We start from the raw sequence: 22,786 nt of genomic DNA on the forward strand, positions 1-22,786 counted from the left end.
AGTAATGTAAGTCAGGTTCTAAAAATTAAATATAGATCGCTAGAAGCACAGGGATTACAATACGTGTGTTTTTCTTGGAGGAACACAACGACTGCTGCAGTGAAAATCTAAGAATGATAGACACTAAAGATAGAATTGCATGACATTTGAACCTGAAAGTTTGATTAAGTATGCTAGTGTTCTAAAATAAAAGTTAAGAATTTGAAAGACAGACACACCTCTTTATGACAATGTCTCTCTACTTGGTCAGCAGTGTCAAAATGTAAATAATGTTGCAAGTCTTCTGATTTTAATAGCTTAAATAATGAGTATCTAAGCAGTTGAATAAATAAAGTAAGATAAATGTGGAAATGGCGACAGTGTCTCAAATAGTTGAGCTTCGTGGACTGTGTTTTCATGCCTTATTTGGAGCTGCCCCACCGCTCAAGGGTTCGCACGGTCTATGTGTCACTGCCTTGGGCTTGAGACTTGGGCAAAAATCAAGAGAGTGTGGAGTCTTACAGGAGTTCAATGAAAGATCAGATTGAGATACTTTGAGCTTAAGAAAAACTACAGGTGCTAACCAAGGAAACAAGGAAAGACAGAAGAGAAACAATGATGGAAGGGGTGAGGTTTTGGGGAGGGGGAGGTGATTTTGTATAGCCAATGAAGAACAAGAAAGGAGGATTTCAGGGAGGGTGGTGTGCTCAGCCACTGCGCTCCATTTCAGCATTCAGAAAACATTGAAGAAGGCCAACTTCACACTGTCAAACCTCATGATTTAGAAGAACCACAAAGAAGAAGACTGTGGACTTTACAAAAAACTCAGAAGGAGGCTGAAGAAGAAGAAAAATCTGTCTGTTTTTCAGGTTCCTGACAAAACAGTGCAGACTATCAGAGAAGTAAGCTGCACAGACACTTGCAGCCAGCTCACCTGTGCGTCCTGGACGTGCTGAGGCTCCTGTCCAAGTGCACGCTCCCGGACAGACACGAGCCCTCCTCCTGCTCCTCCTTGATCTATTCTTGTGCATGAGGTTTCCTGTGTGTCATGGTAGAAAGAGGTGGGCTCGGCTCCAAACTGCAGCACAGTGCACAGTGAAGGGGCAGAAAACAAGAGCACAGGACAGACACGGGACACGAAGAAGCAAAGATTGCATCAGAATCAGAGACCAAGGTTGTAGAGTTTTTGTGTGGTGTTCAGGAGAATGAAAGCTCTGCAGAAGAATCAGGGACGCACTGACCAGATGTTAGGAGCCATGGCTGATGTGCTTACTTCCGTGGCCATGCCCAATCAACAGTGGGTGAGTTGTGACTGCTGCCCAGCTGGCTCACTTGAAATCTGTTTGGATATGTACTGTCTGTTTATATGAAAGAATAATGCCTTAAATTCAAACTGATCGCAATAGGCACACATGGAGGTGTTTTTCAGGGTTCGTAGAGCGCAACATATTCACAAACCCACATTGTACATGCCAAGTTTTTGTTGTTGTTTTTTTGTTGCTTTGTTGTTCATCGCTGTAACCTTTTCATCAACCTAAAACGATCAAGATAGAGTGGAGAGGGAGAGGAGAGAGTGAGGGGTATGGAAAGGTTGCAAGTCTCCGTTCAGTGCTTTGGAGGAATCTTGGATGTTTCAGTGGAACAGGAAGCTCGGTAGTGTTGATTAAAACATCGAACCATAAACAAAGTCATGCAGGTCTAATGCCTCATTGCAGCTCTGCAAATGTATGTTCCTCCCCCCCTTCTCTTTTTTTTCTCTGCCTGTCCTCTCTTCTGTAGGACAAATTCTGATGTGACAGAAAGAAAAAAGAAAAAAGAAGAAGTTGGAGGGTACCACAATGACCAGTGAATTCCCTTTTGAAGCTCTGTTTCTCTTAAAAAAAATGTTTATCTTGATAGATTATTTCCTTTCCGGCAGATATAGGACATAGCCATAACAGTGAATCTAATCTCCCTCCATCCCTGGACTTAAAGACAGTTTCAAACTTCTTTCTGAGAAACGGTTCTCATCCAAGCTCTGTGGCAAAACTAGGGCCTCATTTCCATCACATTCTTGTTCAGTGTGTAATGGAGAAAAGGATGAAAAAGATGCAGGAAACTGTGGAAAAAAAAAAAAATCAGCCACTGGGATAATGTTCTGTGGTTATGTGACCATAAGTACTCTATACAATCTTGCAATCACTTCCTCCTTGAGTGCAGGGCTCCACTGCTGACAAAAGCATCTCTCTGTGTATAGCTCTCAGAAGGAGGTGAGGTAGACCTCCCATCATGCGAGGAGGAAAAGAGGCCTGTCCAGGGCCAGTGGGAGCCAGAGGGGCTGGACTGGGAGCAGCGGGCCTCTACTACAGAAAACTCAGACCAGAGTGAAAGAACAGGTAAGACCTGAAAGTGCTGCACCGAGTGACCCTAGACCTGCAGTGCTATCCAAACACTGCAGGTCTCACCAAACCAGTCAGAGCTTAGAGGCTCACCGAAACGCAAACTTCCAGACCCGGCTATGAAACGTCTCAGATTTCTGTGAAGTAACGTTTAAGAAACCTTCCTCGTGCACTCCTCAGTCTTTTTTTTAATGATATGGTTCATGTGAGCCACTAGCTACCGCCTGTGTTTTTGCTCTCAGCTCACCCTGTTCTTGAATGTTAGCCACATGCGAATCAAAACAGGCCTGGGTCCCATCTGCCATATCTGATGGTGGTCATTAGGCAGTAATAACTTCAGGAAAAGTATCAGATTGGAGTCACCTGAATGTTGGTGGTTTGCTCTTATTAAACTCCACCCTCTATATCCTCTATTAGCACTGATAACCTTAAATTGCTTTGCTGTAATGTACCATATATGAGTTCGTGAGACAGAAAAAGACTTCTTGTGTGCATGCATATACACAAGCAATACTTTCCAGATGGGGCAAGAAAACATGCTCCACTGCCTGCCCTCCCCTTCTGCCCCATCACTGTTGGTTGAACTTATTTTGATTTTTCTGTGAAAGGCTTGCGTGCGTTGCCATTTTACTTGAGTGGAATGGAACAAAAGGAGCTTTGTTGCTGGATCTGGGTTTGGGTTAGAGGGAGTGTGTGTGTATATATTGGAGGTTTGGTGGTGTGTACCATGTGGCCGGACCACTAACTGTTGTGCAGAGCAGTATATGGCTTACAGAAGGGGTGTGAGTGAGGCCAGAGGAAGCTGTCAGCGATGCTTATCTGTAATGGTCTTACTCAGACAGGGAATGCTATTGAAGTCGATGCAGCCAGAAATTATTTTTGGTCGGAGCTCAGAATAGCGGAGCGAAAAAAAAAAAAAAAAGTAAAGAAATGCATTATTCAGGGCCATGTAGAATGATGATGACCGAAAAGGAGATTGTTTATTTCAGCTCCAGACAAGCTCGATTGTTTTTGCGCAGCCCAATTTCCTCTAGATGGAAAATTGGATGGAAAATCAATGAAACACAAGGCAAAAACATCTGAACCAAAACGCCAGACAGACTTTGTCTTAGCCCAGAGAAGGTTTGGCAACACACTTTGTCACTTATTTGAAACATTACATTTCCCTATTTGAAAATAATTATACTCGGCTGTAACATGTAAATGAACAAATGTAATTTTCTCACATTGTGATTTTCGATATCACACTGAATGCTGCTTTATTTTATTTCATTAAGTTGGGGCAGCTTAAGGACCTTGTTATTTTGAGGTCTTACCGCAGTAACTTTCTACTTACCTAATATCTATTTTTGTCTGTGTCAGTTATTTTTTGCTCAGAGCTGGCAGTACAGAGCCCATGAAACCACCAAGCCTTACCTTTTTATGGCCTTGACACAAAGCCACATTCATTACTAATAATTTCCTTAAACTGCAGTTTAGCAAACTTGGTGACCTAGATGATAAATACTAATTTTACTTAAGATAAACAGTTTTGTATTATCGTTAAAAACATCAGAAATGTTCAATCTTTATTTATCAGTCGAGAAAAATTAATCAGGTAATTCATCAACATTATCACTTTGAAAGGGTGCTATATAATTCGATTTTTATCATCAAGATTTTCCATAATTTCTGACCTTCTAAATGTAGGACAGAGGAAAGACGATAGGCCCTTGCTTTCTTCAAAGACATGGTTCGTTGGCCCATAAGGGCCATCTGTTATGTGTTAGAAACGAGATGCCTGCTAGTGGCTTCCCAGGAATCACAGGCCAGTGCCAGCATCCACAAATTCAGATTCCCCCTTTTTTTATACAATTCTTAAACATTCCTGTTTTTCTCATTTCCGTGAATCTAGTGACTTTCTGTTTTTCCCTCATTTCCCCTCGTCGTGTTTGTTTTATCACCAATTCAAAGCTATATTTGAGTTTACATTTTTTAAATTTTATTTTGAAACAAGGCAGTGTCCACAGCATTGTTCTTTTAACCCTGACCTCTCCTTCAGAGCTAGATGTTAGGATTTTGACCTGTACACCTGTCTGTCTGATGAAAAGGGGGCTTCTATAAAGTCAGCTTTACTGCTTTACTTCCCTTTATTTAACACCATAACTCTGAAACAGAAGGGAAGATTGCTTCTTATTCATACTCAAAGATCAAACCATGTAAAGCAATCATGATGTTAATGGTTTAAAGTGCAACTTGGCTGATTAACTATAATCAGATTTTCCTTTCACAGATGTGTAATTCACATCTTTACTCTTGCCAGATAAATAAAATTAGATAAATATTTCCTTTTTTAAAAACACTGATTTCTGATGGATAGCTGTAAGTCTGTCCATGTACTCTGGGTTTTATAGTTTTGTCCTTTTTTGAGGTAAGATGCACAAAACTTCACTGAACCAGTAATACAAAGTGCTAAATTTTACCTATCAATGTTCATCATCAGTGTTGAGGAAGAGCAAGTTTTTCAATTGAATTGTGCTATCTACTGAATAACTGAAACAATGAAACACAAGAATTCCTAATGTGTAAAACCAGAGACCAAAACAAAAGAATGGAGAGAAATTCTTTTTTTTTTTAGAGGGATAGTCATCTTAGTTTAGCATGGTGCACCTCACTGGTTCTCAAATTAAACCATTCATATTTTTTCATAAGTTATTATCAGGAGAAATGTGCAGAAAATCCATGGTTTTGTCCATATCTGGTTTTGAGAGAGGCTGGGAGAGTGTGCCATTCAAGGAGTGCTGATCCCCAAGGACCTTGGAACTGAACTGTGTGCATATGACCTTAAATGGGCAGAGATCGAGATCAACCTGAAGCTGCATCATATTGTATAGAGCTCAGAGATATGGAGACATCTATTTCTTGAATTGAACTAAATATGTTTTGGCCACTTGGGGGCAGTGGAAAAAAATGTGAACACAGCAGTGACATACAGTATGTTTTTTTTTTTTACAGTATTTTGGTGATTTTTAAGTGACCCCAAACTGAATAAGTGCATAAGTTGGATATATTTAAAGATTTATATTTTAATATTAGGATATAGAAGTATTTCATTCAGGCTGAACTCATACTGTAGCAGAGGCACCTTTTGATATTTTTTTTCCAGCAGATAATCCCTTGGGTTTGCATTTGTTTAATTAACTTTTTATCCTTTGGGGGGCGTTTTAGATCATACTTAAGCCCTGAACTCAGTCACCAGCAGTCTCAGTGGTAGCATGCTGCTTTTAGAGCAAGGTTTACACTTCAGCTCCAAGGAGATAAAGGCAGACAGCGATGCTGTGGGTCAGGTGAAGATGTGGAAAACTCCAGCTGAAAGCTCCATAGTTTGCTGGAAAAATAAGAGCTGGATGGGAAAGGGAGTATATGTTTGTGTAAAGGCAGATCTTTTTCTGTATGCTTCTGATTGTGGTATGTGAATATTGTGAGACATGGACCTCCTGTCTGTGCAGTCTAGTGCAGAACTGCTGCCTGAGAGCAGCTCTGCTCGGTGAGGTACAACAATGGGAGGTACTGAGTGGTACTAGTGGTGAAGTGCACACACACACATGCATGTACAGACAGACAGAGGCACACCCGTCTGCCTCCCCGGTGTGTGCTAGCAGTGTGTAGTTTAGTCTAATTGGACAAAAACAGCAGCTCTCTGCAGGGCAGACGAGTTAAGAACAGGACAGTTACTTCACAACTTCTGCTCCATGACGCGACTTCAGCCAAAACAGCCCCTCATAGCGGCTTGTCCAAAATGCCAGTTTCCCTTAATTGGCACTCAGAAATAGCGAGAGCTTAGAAATAGGGAGGAAAAAATAGAGAGGAAGTAAAGGAGAAAAGGGGAAGGAGAAAGAGGTATAAAAGTGAAATGCAGTGAGCATATTTTGGCAGGATTTTAGCAGAGTGATGGGGTGAAGAAAGACTAATATCAGTGGGGGGTTGGGGAACACACTGTGAATAAGCAACTGCGTATCTACTGAACTGAGACTTGCTGTACCTATTAGCATGCATGTTTATATCACATGAATTTTCTGTATTTTGCTGTTATTTCTGTAATTTATTGCCGCACATTATGAATGTTTTTACTTCAGCAGGGCGTACAGTGTTTGCAATATATGCATCCCAAGAGTGGCACATGAAATGAGCAGGAAATGTTGTGTATGAGCTGATTTACAACACATTCATAAATCACACTTGATATTCCACTTTGAGCACACACTCTGAAATGCGGCTCACTCTCTCTTTCAGTGGAAACATAATACTCTCTTCCCCGTTTGGCTGCCTGGCTCTACATAAAAATGTCATACCCATCTATTTGCTAGTGTGCTTATCTGCAAACGAGTCCAGTCCAGCGTGAATGTAAATGTATAGATTTCATTCATTCTTACAGGTCTCTTCCTCTGAATCTGAGCAAGCATACGTGTGCAGAGGAGTCTTCTGTGTGTGTGTGTTTGCGTGTCTGTATGTGGGGAGTAGGAGAAAGAAGTGAGTGAGCAGAGAGGAGAGATAAAAGGAGAGAGATGAATGTGTGTTAATGCATGCCTCACCTCACATCCCCCCTCTACTCCCTTCAAGCCGAAGGAGGAACATTTTTTCCATATTTCTGTTAACGTTCAAAGCTTTGTGCATTGTCTGCTGGTCTGGTTTTGATGCTCATTTATTACACTCCATTATTGCAAGAAGGACATTGCCAGTGTTAAATGTCAGGGCTGATGCACAGAAATAGATGTTAGTAAAAAAACAAAACGAAACATAGCACTCAGTATGCCAAGTACATGTCAGATCTGGTCATTTAGTGTCTAATAATAGTCCAAACATTTGTTATAACACTGTAAATGAAAACATTTTTTCCTATTTGTCGTGCTTTGAAGCGGCACCACTGAGAGAACGCCTGCAATCAACCTTACGCAACAAGTACAAAAGCACCCCCTCCCCCCTGCTGTGGGACTTGTAGACTCATAATCTGGCAGCTTCTAGCTTAAGAGCATATTAAAAGATTCTCTCATATTCATTAAGTTTGAATGTGTCTCCAGAGCGGTGTATTTCGTCTTTGCTCTATAGCTGTTTTTTGGTTAATTGATAGTGCAGGCAGTATTTGTTCAGTTTGTAACACAGTTTGCTCTCGTCTTTCTTTGCCGTCTTTGTTTTATCTTGTTTCTCTTAAGCCTTCAGTTCTGCTGTCAAATCGACTGTTTCTCAACCCATTTTGAGTTGTGCTCCTTCGCTCACACGGTGTTTGGCAGCCATATCAGCATCAGACAAATGGAGACGTTCAGCAGTGCCTTTCAAGAATCCTCTAGTGAATTGCCCTTTCAATCACAGTTGCTTAAAACATCCATTATAAGCAAAGAAACCGAGAGAGGGGGGAAGGCTGTGATGGGGAGAGAGAAAGGAAAGCTGTGACCTGTCTGTATCTTTACAGATATGTGGTGAACCGCTGTGCTGCCTGAGCCTGGGAATTGATAATGCATAAGTCTGTCTCCAGTCCAGAATTTTATTTTCTATCTGCTTTAGATCCCTCTTCATGTACAGAGTGCTGAAATGCTGCATAGGCTAATGCACTGGTTTGTAGTACTCTGTTTGTATGGCTAATGGGTGAGGCAGCCAAGCTTCTCTGTTTACTCTGACGACAGAAACATCCTGACAGGAGTGTGCCACCACCCTGCCACTGGAGAGAAAGATGATGGAGACACAGTTCTGCCAGCTGTTGAAGTGCCTGACGGTGCACCTCGGTGATGCATGCACTTGTATGCGCCTGCATGGTGGTTCAGTGCCAGCTGATACTCAGCCTTCTCTTGTTTCCATTGATGCCCAAGAGAGGAAGCTGAGTGGGTGCTGTGATGCTGCCTGTCTTTGTTGCGGTAATCAGGTGGTGATTTCCACACAGTTGGACTGTAGCCTGTGAAAGGATGTGCCCAGGAAAATTGAGATGGGCTCGCACGCTGAGTCATATGCTTAGCAGCTTCAGGCCTGAGAAAGGCTGTTTGTTGATCAAATAGTAATTGTGCCTCAAAATATGTGGCATGTCTTGAAACAAGTTTTATTTTCTTTCCCGCGCTGGTTATATCTCGAGTTGGATGCACTTGCTTTACTTACTGAGATTTCAACAGCCTCTAGTTTCACATGAATGGATAATGAGCCATAGTCCAGATGTTAATTGACTTTAATGTGCTTTGATGTAAAGTACACATCTAAATATCGCATGCTTTGTGTACGGCGCTTTGTTAGTAATTACCCATACTCTGTAGCTTTCAGGTTGATCAGATTGACTTAGAAAGAAAGGGAAACAATTCTACAGTGTTCCTCCTTTAATATGCACACTCACGGCTAGTGCTACACACAAATGCCCAAATGTGCTCCATGCTCGATCCGATTTAGTCACAGACACACATTTACCCAAAGACACATTTGCTCGTGCTGTATCGCACAAAGATGTTGGTCAAAGATTGCAGCTGCTGCTGAAGATTTCTGGGTAAAAGCACTGCTGAGTGAAACAAAAAATTCTAAAAATGTCACTCATCAGGTAAATGCACGTGTCGGTGTATTAGTTTGATCACTTTAATTAGCATATTTTATTATCCTAGTTGATCCCTTTGGTGATTAAGTCTAAATATACTCATTTGCCACTTTATTAGGTCTAAGCTGTAGGTCTCGTACTACGTTGGACTCACTTTTTTCTTCAGAATTGCCTTAAGTCTTCGTATCATAGATTCAAAAAGTTAGCATTCTTCTGATTTGTCAGCTGCACATTCAAGATGTAAATCACTGAGCTTTGTGACGTGACACGTTATCCTGCTGGATGCAGCCACAGTCAAGGTCATTATCATCAGCAATATTGATGTAGGCTGTGGCTTCTAAATGATGTTCAGTTGGTACTAAGGGGAACAAAGTATGACAAAAAAACCCATCCCCCACAGCATCACTCCACCTGCAGTAGCCTGAACCATTGATACAAAGCAGTATCCAGAGCAGTGCTTTCATGTTGTGCATGCCAGATTTTGTCTCCTACCATCTGAATGTTGCAGGAAAATTTGAGACTCATCAGGCCAGATACCAGTTTTCCAATCTTCTGTTGTGCAATTTTGGCAAGCCAGTCTGAATTGTAGCCTCAGTTTTGTGCTCTTGGCTGTCAGGACTGGCCCTCTGTGTGGTCCTCTGCTGCTCTTCTGTATTTACTGTTGCCGTTCTATTAGCTTGAAGCAGTCTGGCCATTCTCCTCTGACCTCTGGCTTCAAACGCATTATGGCCCAGAGAACTGCTGCTCACTTTTTCTTTTTTGGGCGATTCTCTTTAAACACTCGAGATGGTTATAAACAAACATCCCAGCAGATCAGCCGTTTCAGAAATACTCAGGCCAGCCTGTCTAAGTATTTCTGATGCTAAGTTTGAACCTCAGGACGTTATCTTGATCACGTCTACATGCCTAAATACACTGAGCTGCTGCCATTTGATTGGCTGATTAGATATTTGAGGTTGAACAGGTATACCTAACAAAGTGGGTGTGTATCACAAGATGAAGTTACACTATATGGTGATAACATGGTTTACACTATATTACAATGCAAAGCCCAAATCCCTTACGGTGGACATGCAGTATAGTACAACTTTGTCGCTGATACAAAACTGCTCTTTAGTCCATGAGCTTCTTTGGTTAGACTGTCCCACTGTGTACTTCAGGACAGGAAATTATCAGCCCAAATGATTGATGGTACACACACACACGCGCGCACACACACACCAAGAATGCCAACATTGTGAAATATGAGACCGCCTTTTCCCTCCATGGAAACACACTTTGCGAGCTCTGTGATCATAAATGAGCACAGAAGTCAATATTGGAGCTGTCCCAGCCAGAAAAGCCCACTCTAAGCCACAAGCCCACAAAGAAACATTCCTAAACTGTCAGAAAGAGTCTGATACTGGCTGGACAATGCATGACACCTTCAGCATAATAAGCCATTCTGCTGTAAATAGCACTGTATATCACTGCAGACCTGGGTGTTACTATTTCAACAGCCAGCTCTGAGCAGGCACAAGAGAGCGTGTCATTTCATCTGATCTCGGAGTTGGCTATGTGAGAGCCCCTTTAAGCATTACTTATGCTAAAATGAGACTCAACCATGTAGAAAAGAGGATAACAGACAAGATGGGGGGCAGCAGACGAGAGAGGAAACAGAAGGGAGCAGAGGAAAAAAACAGCTGAGAGGAGGGAAGAGAGAAAACTATGGGAGTGGGAAAGCTATCCTGGAATAGCCAGCTACAGACTCCACCCTTCTCACCCCTCCCCTTACTCTCTCTCTTTCCCTTGCAATCGCTCCCCCCCCCCCTCTCTCTCTGAAGCAGTCTCCCAGTGTGTCATTTGACCAGGCAGTTCACAGAGGCGAGAGCTCAGCACCAAAAAGAAAGCAGAGGGAAAAAAGAGAGACAGAGACAGAAGGAGCACGTTCAGCGTAACGATAAGCTTGCTGGAATGTTTCTCTCACTGTTTATCACCAGATGCAAAGCCCTGTGAGTGCGGATTTCTTTTTGGCTTACTGCTTTTGGGGACTCTTACACTTGGTTTCTTGGATATGGGTTTTAACTCTGCGTGCAGTCAGCTGAAGAGGAGGATCAACTGACACCTTTTTGGGGGATTTACACTTTTTGAGGAGTAAACCTCTACTTGTGTGAGGGTGACGGAGAGAGACCAAGAAGAGAGAAGGAAAGGAGAGACAGAAATAGGGAGAGAGAGATAGAGAGATAGAGAGAGAAAGAGTGCCCGGGCCATGCCCACCTCAGCTCATGGTTCAACAGCATGAAAGGGGGCCACCATCACCATCGCCACCACCGAGGCTGTGGCTGCCAACACTTGTTCCGTAAAGTCCTGGCCAAGTGTGGCTGCTGCTATGCACGAGTCAGAGGTCAGTGTCACACACAAATGCACATACATACAGAACGCCTAAAGAAATTTGATCTTTAATAAGATTATCTGACTTTCCTGGCTTTGAGGTTGGAATTGTGCTTTAAAAACTGCTTTTGTGATCCCGTTTGTTGTGTATGTGCACGCGCGTGTGTGTGTGCAGTTTCTCTTGATCATGCCCCTGCTCCTCATCTCCTTCTCCAATACATTATCTTAGATGTCCACCCATGTCTCTCTTATCTCGTCTCCCTTTTCTGCGAGCATATGTGAACCATTTAAATGTAAGCCTCAGCCCCCTGCCCTGATCCCTGCACCTCCAGCTAAAGCAACAGATGTATGTACACATGTACACACAGACACACACACACACACACACACACACACACACACACACACACACACACACACACACACACACACACACACACACACACACACACACACTTCAGAGCAAGTGAAAAAAGTTCTACAGAGGACAGCACAGTGAGGAACCGGAAGGAGGACATGGATCATGCATTCTTCCAGTAAGGATAGAGAAGGAAGAAAGAAGGGGAAAGAGCCTGCGTGTGATTTGGAAGGTGACTGTCCTCATCATGACGAGTTCATGTCACTCAGTTATGTGCGGCACGTGGATGGATGAATCACGCGGGGGGTCGGGGTTAGGGGTGGCTGTGCTACGCTGAAACATTCCTCAACCCAAAACAGTGGGGAGCAGAAGAAAACGGCAACAATCCCCAGCGGCACCCCTGTCATTGTCTTCCCCTCCGACACCGCCGTTTGCAGTAATGACGTGCAACATAAATAGCAGCGGTCCATCAGAGTAGTGTGGTTGAGTTAAAGCAGCAGGTGGCATGATATGTAATAACAACAAAGTCAGATGAGCACGCACAGTCGTCCATAGGCAGCTGTGGCTGTTTGTAGTTTATACAAAACTCAGGACTCGGTGTAACCTTGAGCTTAGAGCAGGAAATAAAAATCTGTCTTAACGTTCCTACCTCTGTTGGTCAGTTTCTTCTCTGTTCGTGTTGCCATCTTGTACACATGCATGACCTCTGCCACTGTGGCTCCAAGGCAAAGTTAAAACAACAGTGGTGTCTAATAGCAGTGTATGATTTCATGCTGTGGTGGCACGCTGTGCGTTTGTTCCCTTTTACAAGCGTACATCAAAGGTGTAAACAGTGGACATACACTTTGAAGTTCAGTACTTAGCGGGGGGGCTTTCATAAAGCATTGTTGAATGCATACCTTAGATTCCTTCAGTTTAATCTCTTATGTAATAGATATTCTCCTTTTCCATCGCCTGCAGCTCCCTTCTGCATCTCTACCATGTTATCATAGCAAATACACACACACTTAGATCAAAATATATAAACATGTGGGGGACTGGAGGAATGAAACATTTCAGGCTATTAAAAGAACTCTCAATAAACCTATAGCAAGAAGATTTTCCTTAAATGTATCTTAGTGTATTGTATTTAAATTTTTATTTTGCAAGCTGAACAAGAGAAATATGAGCACTCTATCCTGTCAGTAAAAGCCATGTGTGCTCTATAAAACCTCGTCACAGAAGAAAGCACATTTTTCATGTTGCGGCTGGCTTTTGTGCTCACATACTGTACTGCTCTCTCCATTTATCTGCACAACAGTTTCTGTGATTAAAACATGGGGTCCAGGGTCAGTTGTAGACTTTCATATTATTGAAATACTGTTTCTCTCTCTCTCTGTCTGTCTATTAAAAACCCCCTGATATTATTCAGTTCTTTCCTTTCTTTATAATTTTATCTCATACATTTGTGAGATATCACATATCTGACTTCAAGCTTCCAACTAATTTGCTGAGTCTTTCCCATTGTTTTTACTATGGCGTCTACAGGACAAATACTGAATAATGCAGACTTTTTTCTGTTCTTCTCCCAAGACATTGTTGTTTCAGGTGAGACATGTCACTGTATCAATTACCATCTATTTGTCTAAAGTATTTTCTTTTGCAAAAAACAGGCCAAAGTGGTGCCTGCACTGTCTTAGCTGAGATAATCAGAGCTGCAGCTTACTATTAGCTCCCACATCCCTAACTCTGATATCAATAGCAACCAAAGAATTTCCTCCTTATTGTCATTTTTTAAAATCATGACAGGCCGTCTTTGCTCTATTGTCTTGGACATAACTGTTTACGATGCATTTCCATCATTCATTGATTCCAAATAAAAAAAAAGCCTGATGACTGACTTAATAGGAAATTATCGTGTGCGGTGTGATTCATTCCCCTACTTAGGCGTAATGGCGCTTACTTGCAGGCCGGGTGATCACATGCACTACGCTATTATGTCACACCATATGTGTTGGTGGATGCCTATCGCTTAGACCAGTATACTCACACTTGACTTTTCAATGGGTAAGCTAAAATAAGTTCAGCTGCTCACAGACTGAATGAGTCACACAGGACAGTCTTCAATTCTGCTTCTGACCCGTTTGCTTGTATGCAGAAAGGGACTGCAGCTGAATCAATGTGGCATCATGCTGGCTACCCTGCCGGACTTTTTTCACATCTTAATCGATATCCAGTGACACGAGTGCAGGGGCAGCAGAGTCCTTATTAAGTTAAGAATGTGTGAATGGGTGTTATTTGCACTGTGTGTGGATTTGTGTTTATCGCAATACCGACGAGCGCTAGAAGGTAGGAAGAGTTGGAGGAAATGTATGACAGAAGAGCTGGGATTATTGATCTGGGCACTACTCATTGAGATGGAGAGGGCAGGAAGATGGACAGGTGGGGAGATGGGTTTAATGAAAGAGAAAGGCATGTATCATTTTAGCTCTGATATCAGCGGTAGTCTGCACAGCGCATTAGCAGATTGGCTGCCAGAGGGCCATTAGTGGGGCCTGCTTCCCAGCAAAGACTGTTGACAAACCATTTGAAAACAGATGGTATGCTTTGTCTTATATTGTCCACGGTGAGCTGAATTCACAGCCCAGAGGGCATAAAAGCAGGTAACGTAATGATTTATCAAATGATTTATCTGAACAGAGAGTTTGAGTTTGAGAAAATATTTTGTAATATGTAAAGGAGAGGTGGAATGGACAAGTGGACAAGCACTGACAAGGCCCTGACAACAAACGTCTGTTCACGCCTTTTTGAGCGAACTTTCAAATCTTGCAATCAGAGGAAGGAATTCACATGCTGTAAAGACTACTGATGATGAAACCATCAATGTTCTCCTCACACAGACACACACACACGCACACACACGCAAAACCCCATTCAGCTATTTTAGTGAGGACTTTCATTGACATGATGGATTCCCTAGCCCCTTACCCTAAACCTAACCATAACCTAATTGTAACCCTGACACTAAAACCACATTTTGAGCCTCAAAAAGGCCTTTAAACTTGTGAGGACCGGTGAGTGTGTCCTCACAAGTGACTGTTGGTTCTCACAAGTATAGTAGAATGCAGATTTCGGTCCTCACAAAGATAGCTAGACAGGAACACACACACACACACACACATGCACACACACACACTGATAATGTTAGGAATTACACCCATGCAATTTGAGCTAACACGTCTTATCTTTTCTGTGGCACAGCCTCCCACACATCTAATGCTATTTGGGATGCACCCTGAAGTAAATCTAGCACACATACGTGCAGGCTGTCAGACACTAAACAAAACAAAGATAAGGACGGAGCAGAGTTAAGATCACACTTAAAGGTAGAAACCGTAATAGGCAGACCATATGGGAAAGAGTACTTTTTGGAATATCCACCTCTTTGGATTTTTAGTGGAATCAGTTTTAGGTCAAGCTACAGTGCACACTGTATTTGTCTTTTTAACCAAACTGTGTTTTTTAAAAGCTGTCTGGAGTCAAAAGATTTCTGAAAAGGCTTCCAGTTTGATTTAGCATTTTATGAATACTCTGAAAGAGTTTTAAGAAATCCATACTAGATTTTCTGGAAATCATCTGAGCTATTAAATGCATGCAAATAAGTTAATTACAGTTTTTGCATGTATTTTCAAGTGCACTCTCGAATAAACTGCAAATGTAGACCTAAATCATATATATATTCTTCCTTATAAAAGGCCTTTATGTGGAAAAAAAACAGAAGAATAAAAATGAAGGGTTTGGGTTTTAGCTTGAAAAAAACTTATTATCTGAGTCTCCTTTCGCTCTCCATATTTTATTTTACACACATTTATAAATGTCTCAGTTATTCAGTGTTTTCTCTTTCAGTGGTGTCTTTTTCATTAACATATTCCCCACCTGCTTTGTTCCACAACTGAGGCAGCAAGCAGCTTTACCTGTGTGTGAGAGGGTAAAGATCACGTGGCAGCAGTCAGGTTACGGCAACAACAACAGCAATAATAATACTGTTTCCATCTATGGATCTGTCTGTGTCTCCATAAGTATGTTTGCCTTTCTGCTGCCGTCACTTATCTCTTTGTATTTCTCTTCTTTAATGTTCCTCCAAAGAAGGAAAAGGGTCTGCGTTGTCTTGCATATGCATCTATATGTGTTCCCTTTGCATCTGAGAGCGTGTCTATTTGTGAGTGTTGGGGGCTGGTGTTGACTCATGCATGCAGTGTGTTAGGACAAGAATCCCCCACAGCAATGACACATACGCTCGCACACACAGACACACATACACACACATATATTTACATGGTTGAACGGCAAAGACAGGGCGAACGAAACCAAAGACAATCATTAAAAAAAGCGAAAACACACCCCAAAACATACACTTATATATGTGTAATTTTAAATTAGTTTCAAACTGAAAAAATGATTAGCATCAAAGGCCTTTGGGGCAAACATGCATCATCTGTATCGCTGCCACAGTTCTGCATTCAGCCGTAGTAAACAGTTGCTGTGCATTCAAGCCATCGAGAAAATAAGAAGCAAAAAATCACAATAATCTCTCACGACAGGCAGCGATTTGAATTTAGCTGCTCCACAATGTTCGGCATCAACACGCAGCTCGTAAAATAGAATAAATCACCGAACATTTATTTTTGTCCCTTCACAGATTAGTCAGAGTGCATGATGTGCTACAGACCCCGAGGTGGTTGGGTTCAGTGTCTTGCTCAAGGACACGCGCTTGCACATTTCATCAGTTTGGTCGCTTTCAGACAAGAACTTGATCCCCACAGCTAACCTGTGACCCCGCAATGTACGAATACATTTTGATACCAAGTTGAGAGTGCTTTTGACAGAAAGCAGCACTGCTGGCAAATGCGTTGGGGGGGACGGGTATTGCTGTGAGCGAACCAATGTGTCTTTTTATGTCTCAGCTAGAGAAACTTCGTTGTCATTAGCTTATAAGGCAGACTTCAGACATTATGGAAAAAGCAACAAAAATAGCTGAAATTGAAGGTATGCTGGACTGCCGTGGCTCAGCTCTGTGTTCAGCACTCTGAGATATTTTTAAACTTTGCACCCCAGCCCACCCTCCACCTCGTCATCTCTTCTTGCCCTCCCACCAAACCCCCAGCCTCCTTCCCAGCCGATCTCCACCATATTGTTTCTCTCTTGCACATGCAAAAGCGAAGACTACCAAGTTCCCCAGCTGGATGAAGAAATCAGCCGGCCTGAATTTGGGCTGAATGTTGCATGATCTGCTGGCTTGGAATGCGAAGACCAAGTGGAGCTTTAAGATCACTCCTGGGGCGTTCTCATTTTCTCTCTCCTCCTGCTTCTCTTCTTCATTTCTTTCCTCTCCCCCAACTCCCTCTCTTTATTAATTATTTTATTATCTATGCCCTCTCTCTTTTAAAACAAACACACATTTATATATGTATAATATATTTTCACCATGTCCCTTTCTTTCACAGTTCATTGTCATTTCCTTTTTGCTCTACTAAACTGCCTTGCCCTGACATATTTGCAAGGCTCCCACAGTCTTTCCTTCCCTTTTTTCTCTTCCTTAGGACTCTGTTTGTAAATGTGCAGAGGAGAAGAATGAGGGAACAAATTATGAAACACAGGAGTGCATTCCATACCTTGTTTAGAAAGAATTCTCCAACAGCGCAGAGGGGGAGAGGAGCGACTTCCCCCTGTGATTCTACCCCCACTTTCAGTCCATATGGCTCTTTTTATACCTGCCTTCTTTCAGGGGGGTGGCTATAATGTTTGCTCTTGCTTTTCTAATACTCAGCTCTTGCTTTCATGGAGTTTTACTCCTTCTTTTTTGTGATCTATCAAAACAGCAGCCGCACTATAAAGAGTTGTGAGCGGTGTGAAAAAAGTTTCAACCTTCGACTCTGTGCATCTTTTCATTTGGCGAGATTGGAACATGCTTGCTGTAAGTCTTAGCAACAGGTTGACTGCAATGATTGCTGGAGTGTCCCCTCTGGCTGTCAGAGTGGAGAGATTTTTTTTTTTTTTTAAATTTTGGCTGCTCTGTTCTGCAGTTCTCTCCAGAGAATACTTAACAGAGGCCTCAGTGAGAAACTTTCCAAAACAGTGCACAAGGCAAAGCAAACAATGGGAAGTGACAATACGGAGAGCAATGTGGTTTTGTGCTGAAGAAGCTTGCTTGAGCTTTGACTGCAGCGCACAGGAGCTGAGCATGTTACTTACCTTGTGTTTAATCAAATTTACTGTTGGAACTGTGGCTAAGTTCCTCGCGGCCTGGGATCAGCTTATAGAGTCATTACTGTTTGGTTCACTTCTAACCTAAATTTTCCATCATGTTTGTCTCTGCACCTCACTAGAGGATAGTTGTGCGAGTTCATGATTTATCAGTTGCACAAGACGCTCTGGGGTATCTTAAAGGGACAGTTCACACCAAAATTTAATATAAATGTTTTCTTTTGCCCATTTTGGCGTCAGTTGACCAGTTACAAGTGTTGGTTGTAGCGATGTCTGTCATCTGTTCAGTATAATGGAAATTATGGTTTCATACGTTTAAAAACTGTCCTGCTTAGTCAATAAAAAATGCACAAACATTGTTTTGAGCACTCTGATGGCTGCTATTTTTTTTACTGAATCATACCTGGGCCATGTCCCTCTGCACAAAGAGGATTGTGTTTGTGACAATGGGACAAGATGTGATTATTGCTGTGATGTTAGCTAGCTGCACACTTTGCAGTTTGGAAAAAGGAAAAATTGTTTCTATATCAAAGCGCTCACAGCAGGGTTGGTGCATTTTATTGTGCTGAATTGCTGCTGATTTTTTCCAAATAATTATTTGTCACTTTAATTTAATTCCATTATAGCTGACAGCAGGCAGTTATGTCAAAACAAGTTTACATCAAAACAATCTGGATGCATGAATAATTCGACAGAATGTAGAAATTATTCATTCAATTTAGAGGTGAACTGTCTCTTTAAGTATTTGTAAATCCCAATGAATTCTGGGCAAAATAGAGTTCTTTTCAAACTAATAAACAAACTTGTATGTTTTTACTAGAGATGGACCGATCCGATATTACGTATCGGTATCGGTCCGATACTGACCTAAATTACTGGATCGGATATCGGCGAAAAATAAAAAATGTAATCCGATCCATTAAGTATCAAAAAAAGCATCTCACAAAACTTGCAACACGGCGTAACTCGGCTCATAACCGTAGCACGTAGGAGCAGTATGCCTCATGTGATAGAGACGCTGTGTGTATTTGTAGCCAGCATTTCATCTCCGAGGAAGTTATCCCAGAGAGAAGTAAAGCAAGTGTGTAAGTTCATCTCTGAATGTTTGTAAAGCATTCCCATGTTAAGCTTAACAACCGATATATTGAGCGACTGCCTCTCTCTCTCCCTCACCTTCCTGCTGCTACTTCAATCGTGAAACTGCTTAACGATCAGCTGATCAGCTTTTCTGTCGCGAGTCCGTCTCTCTTCTTTGTTTTTGGCCCACTTTGCACCAGAAAGAGGAAACCAGCGGCTGAACAACAGCAGCACCTTTAAGCTTGATAAGCTGTTGTTAGAATTTATTTAATATTACTTTGTAGACCAGGATCCTTTTCTACGTAGCTGACGGCTGGTAACTGTGCAGGGGCGGATCTAGCAAAGTGCAGCCAGGGGGCCGATAGGGAATGAACAGGGAAAAGGGGTACAAAGACATACTTTTCTTTCTTATTCTCATTTAAAATATGTAGCTTTTAATAAATAATTATCTGAATCTTACACCCAAAGTTTTAATCTGATGTAAAATGTATAGAAGTCCATTACTATATATAGTAACTCTTAAGTCTATATACCCTAGTAAGCTATAGTACTTTTTCCTTTGGGAAGGTACCGTCTGTGAATTCTGCAATTCTGTTGAAGAAAGAAGTTGAATCTATTTAATTATTCTTGAAAAATAATTTGTTTCTGTGCATTTTTTTCCACCCTGCATCAAATTAAAGTTGATTACATCGATTAAGCATCATGAGGTGGAGGGTGGGTGGTTCCCTATTTTTTTTTTTTTTTTGCTGGGAGTTTGCAACCCTATTAGTTAGGTTGGTTAATATTTCTGCTAAGTACTCTTTAAAATACCAGAATAGGGAGGATGGAGTAGGTTTAAGTTTATTAGATTGATCAGTGTTGCTGAACTATGAAATATTTTGGGTGCAGTGTATTTTTTACATACAGGTATAACAGAATAGCTTTAGTGTTGTTGTTTATTTAAACTTGAGTATGAACTTATACAAAATGCAGCAAGATATTAAAAAAAACAGTTTTATTGATTAAAAAACACAATATCGGATTCATATCGGTATCGGCAGATATCCAAATTTATGATATCGGTATCGGTATCGGACATAAAAAAGTGGTATCGTGCCATCTCTAGTTTTTACTGCGAAATCCACAGCTAAGAAAAGCAAAAGATACAAGCAAATACTTCCATACAGTTTTTGCATTGTTAAATAAGCTTTCCCCCACGTTTCTGCCTTCTACACTGGACTGGAGAAGACAGCAAACCAAAAATTGACCTGTTTCCTTCTTATCGGCCAGTGACACACTGATTGTCAGTCAGGCACCATTGATTGTTACTATAGACACAGCTTTCTGTTCATAGCCTGCAGCTAATACTTAAGGATTAAAGCTGCATTGGTAGACTCAAGAGAAAAACAATTTAAAAACATGTAAAATCATCCTAATGTGTATATAATAACCCCCCAAATCTTTAGAATAAGTTTTTATTTATGTGCAAAATTCACATTGTAGCAGCCAAACTAAGACTACTGTAGCTGTTACTTTAGAAATGCCAAATTTAGAAACATTTGAGTGACTTTAAAGATTTGCTTTTGCCGTAACAATCTAATTACACCAGCTAATAGTTTACATTTTGGCAGTACACTCAACACTTGCACATTTTCTATTGCTTTACTTAATATTAATTATTCAGTTTCGTTAACCTATAGGAAAACTGTCCAACTGATGGATTTGGCACAGGGATTACAGGTGGAACTGTGCCTCGGGTCGCCCTCAAACACTCAAATGGATTTTGCGTATTCATAAGATGCCCTCTTAACAGCCATATGGAGAGCTCTTGCTCAAAATGCAGGATCTGATCGAAAAGAGACAAAAGCTGACAGCTGCAGATGGTTTTCTTGAATTCGGAATAAGCTTTTCAAAAGCATCCTTTGTGCGTGTGGCATTGTCTTACTAATAAGCATAAGCCAGGGAAACATTTGCTGGGTTGTCACTGTATGAATATTGATGCAAATCTACAGTAATTATTGCGCTTTGTGTATATGTGTGTGTGCACGTGCAAGCGTGTGTGTGTCACAGACAGGTATATGTTCACAAGTGTATTGCTATGTACAACATGACTGAGTGCGTGCGCCTACATGTGTAGGTTGATTTCTTGCTGATGGCTAATCTTTTGTGCGGCTGTCCCTCACTCGCTCTCCTTCTGGGTTTAGTTGCTATGGCAATAAGAGTGGGGAGAGGTGGAGAGCTATGGAAAGGAATGAGAATATGTGTCTGGAAAGCACATCAAGTCTGACTGAGAATCACTATGCCAGCACATCTTTAGGTCTCGAGGTCGGAACTGTGCGCCCCATTAGAATGAAAGCTGAGATATTTGTTATTTGTTTTTGCACACAAACCTCGTATGCTTGCTCCAAATACACAACATGTTCTGAACGCTTGGATGCTCAGGATATAATTTTATGAGAGAGCATATCTGAAACAAGAGAAGTTAAACAGTTTTGTGTCAAATCAACAATTCACATTGTTGGCTCAGTTTGTCATAAAGCCATCATGGCTACTTGCAGTGCAGAGCACTGACCTTGTGCACAGCCAGTGACAAACAGCAAGAGCACAGTACTGGAGCTGTCAGGCAGACTGGGGCCAAGAGGAGAGGCTCCACATACCCGCGACCCAGCGTGCATCGCAGCTCTGTCTCCAGCTCTCCTTGGAGGCCTCCTGACTGGCACTGCCATATGAAATCACAATCGCTTTTAATTTGCTCTTTGTTTTCGGCCACCTCAGGCTTAATGGCAGCCTTGTTTACCCTCAAACGCAAGTGCCAGCCATTTGTTCTCTGACTTTTTTTTTTAGAGTGAGTGTGTGTCTGTGAATGCATGTGTGTGACTAGATAATCATAGTGATGACCGACAGTACCCAGGGTGTGTGCTTCCTACTGCTAAAAAGGGTAAAAAGAGTAGTGCTGATCATCACTGTGATTATCCGGGTGCACATGCACACACACACACACACGCACACTGGCACAAGATATACACACAGTTGCACACACACTAAATCAGAGTGCCATGCAGCGCCTGCAAGGTCATTTAAGTATGTTTCCAACCCTCATTTTCCCAAAATGCCTCAAAGCATTTTTCAGTGGACCTCATGTAAAGACTGAACAATCTTATGGTTACTTTGGGAGCATGAGCAGTTGATATATATCCACCTACAGGAAAACATCCATTTCACAGTTTTTTTTAGTTCTTGTTTTGGGAAAAGAAAATTGCGTCTGTGACATTTTAAGCTGCTGCATTCTTCTATTCAACAGAAACAAACAGTTCCTCTTCATTTCTCCATTATTTTTGTAAGAAAAAATTGGCAGATTGAGATTGATAATATAAAATATAAGCAATAAACTGACAGTTAAAATTTGGTCCAGCTTTAACAGCTACAGGGTTAAAGTAATGGAAAAATAAATGTAGCACTAAATACAGTCACATATAATTACTGATAGATTGCATACGAATAATACAAAAAAATAAAAGCATAATGAGTAATTTTACTTTTGGGGTTCCACTGCTACTTTACTAAAGCAAAATAGGCAGTTCTTGCCTTGATCTTCAGCCTCTGGGTCGTGTATTGTACATATAACGTGCACAGGATCATTCATGATAAACAAAGAATGTCTGTTTAAATATTTTCTTCTTCTCTGTCAGATCTCAATCTCATATCTGCTTCTTCTGGAGAACCCCCCCCCCCCTCGAAAGCAAAGTACTGTAGTAATTAGAGACAATTACTTTGACAGTGTATCTATTTAAGGGAAAAAACATGTCTGAACACCCTTAACTAGAGTTGGCTATTGTTTGAGATGCAAAGTAAGGGGAAAAT

General features: G+C 41.5%; 1 protein-coding gene across 5 annotated transcripts in view; it reads left to right on the forward strand.

Annotated features, from left to right (window-relative positions):
- Nucleotides 1-1,045: 1,045 nt before the first annotated feature.
- The window catches only part of arhgef25a (Rho guanine nucleotide exchange factor (GEF) 25a), a 45,011-nt gene continuing 23,270 nt past the window's right edge, over nt 1,046-22,786 (forward strand). For 2 of the 5 annotated variants that reach the window (XM_039604115.1, XM_039604116.1), the window contains exons 1-2: nt 1,046-1,280; nt 2,216-2,354. In XM_039604115.1, coding sequence (XP_039460049.1) covers nt 1,185-1,280; nt 2,216-2,354 — 235 coding nt within the window. In that variant the 5' untranslated portion in view covers nt 1,046-1,184. Of the gene's footprint in view, nt 1,281-2,215; nt 2,355-10,744; nt 11,282-22,786 lie in introns of those variants that run through there. The other 3 variants (XM_039604113.1, XM_039604114.1, XM_031746885.2) reach the window with 3 other exon arrangements.

Source organism: Oreochromis aureus, linkage group 20 (genome assembly GCF_013358895.1).
Source record: "Oreochromis aureus strain Israel breed Guangdong linkage group 20, ZZ_aureus, whole genome shotgun sequence".
In the NCBI taxonomy this organism is placed as follows: Eukaryota; Metazoa; Chordata; class Actinopteri; order Cichliformes; family Cichlidae; genus Oreochromis; species Oreochromis aureus.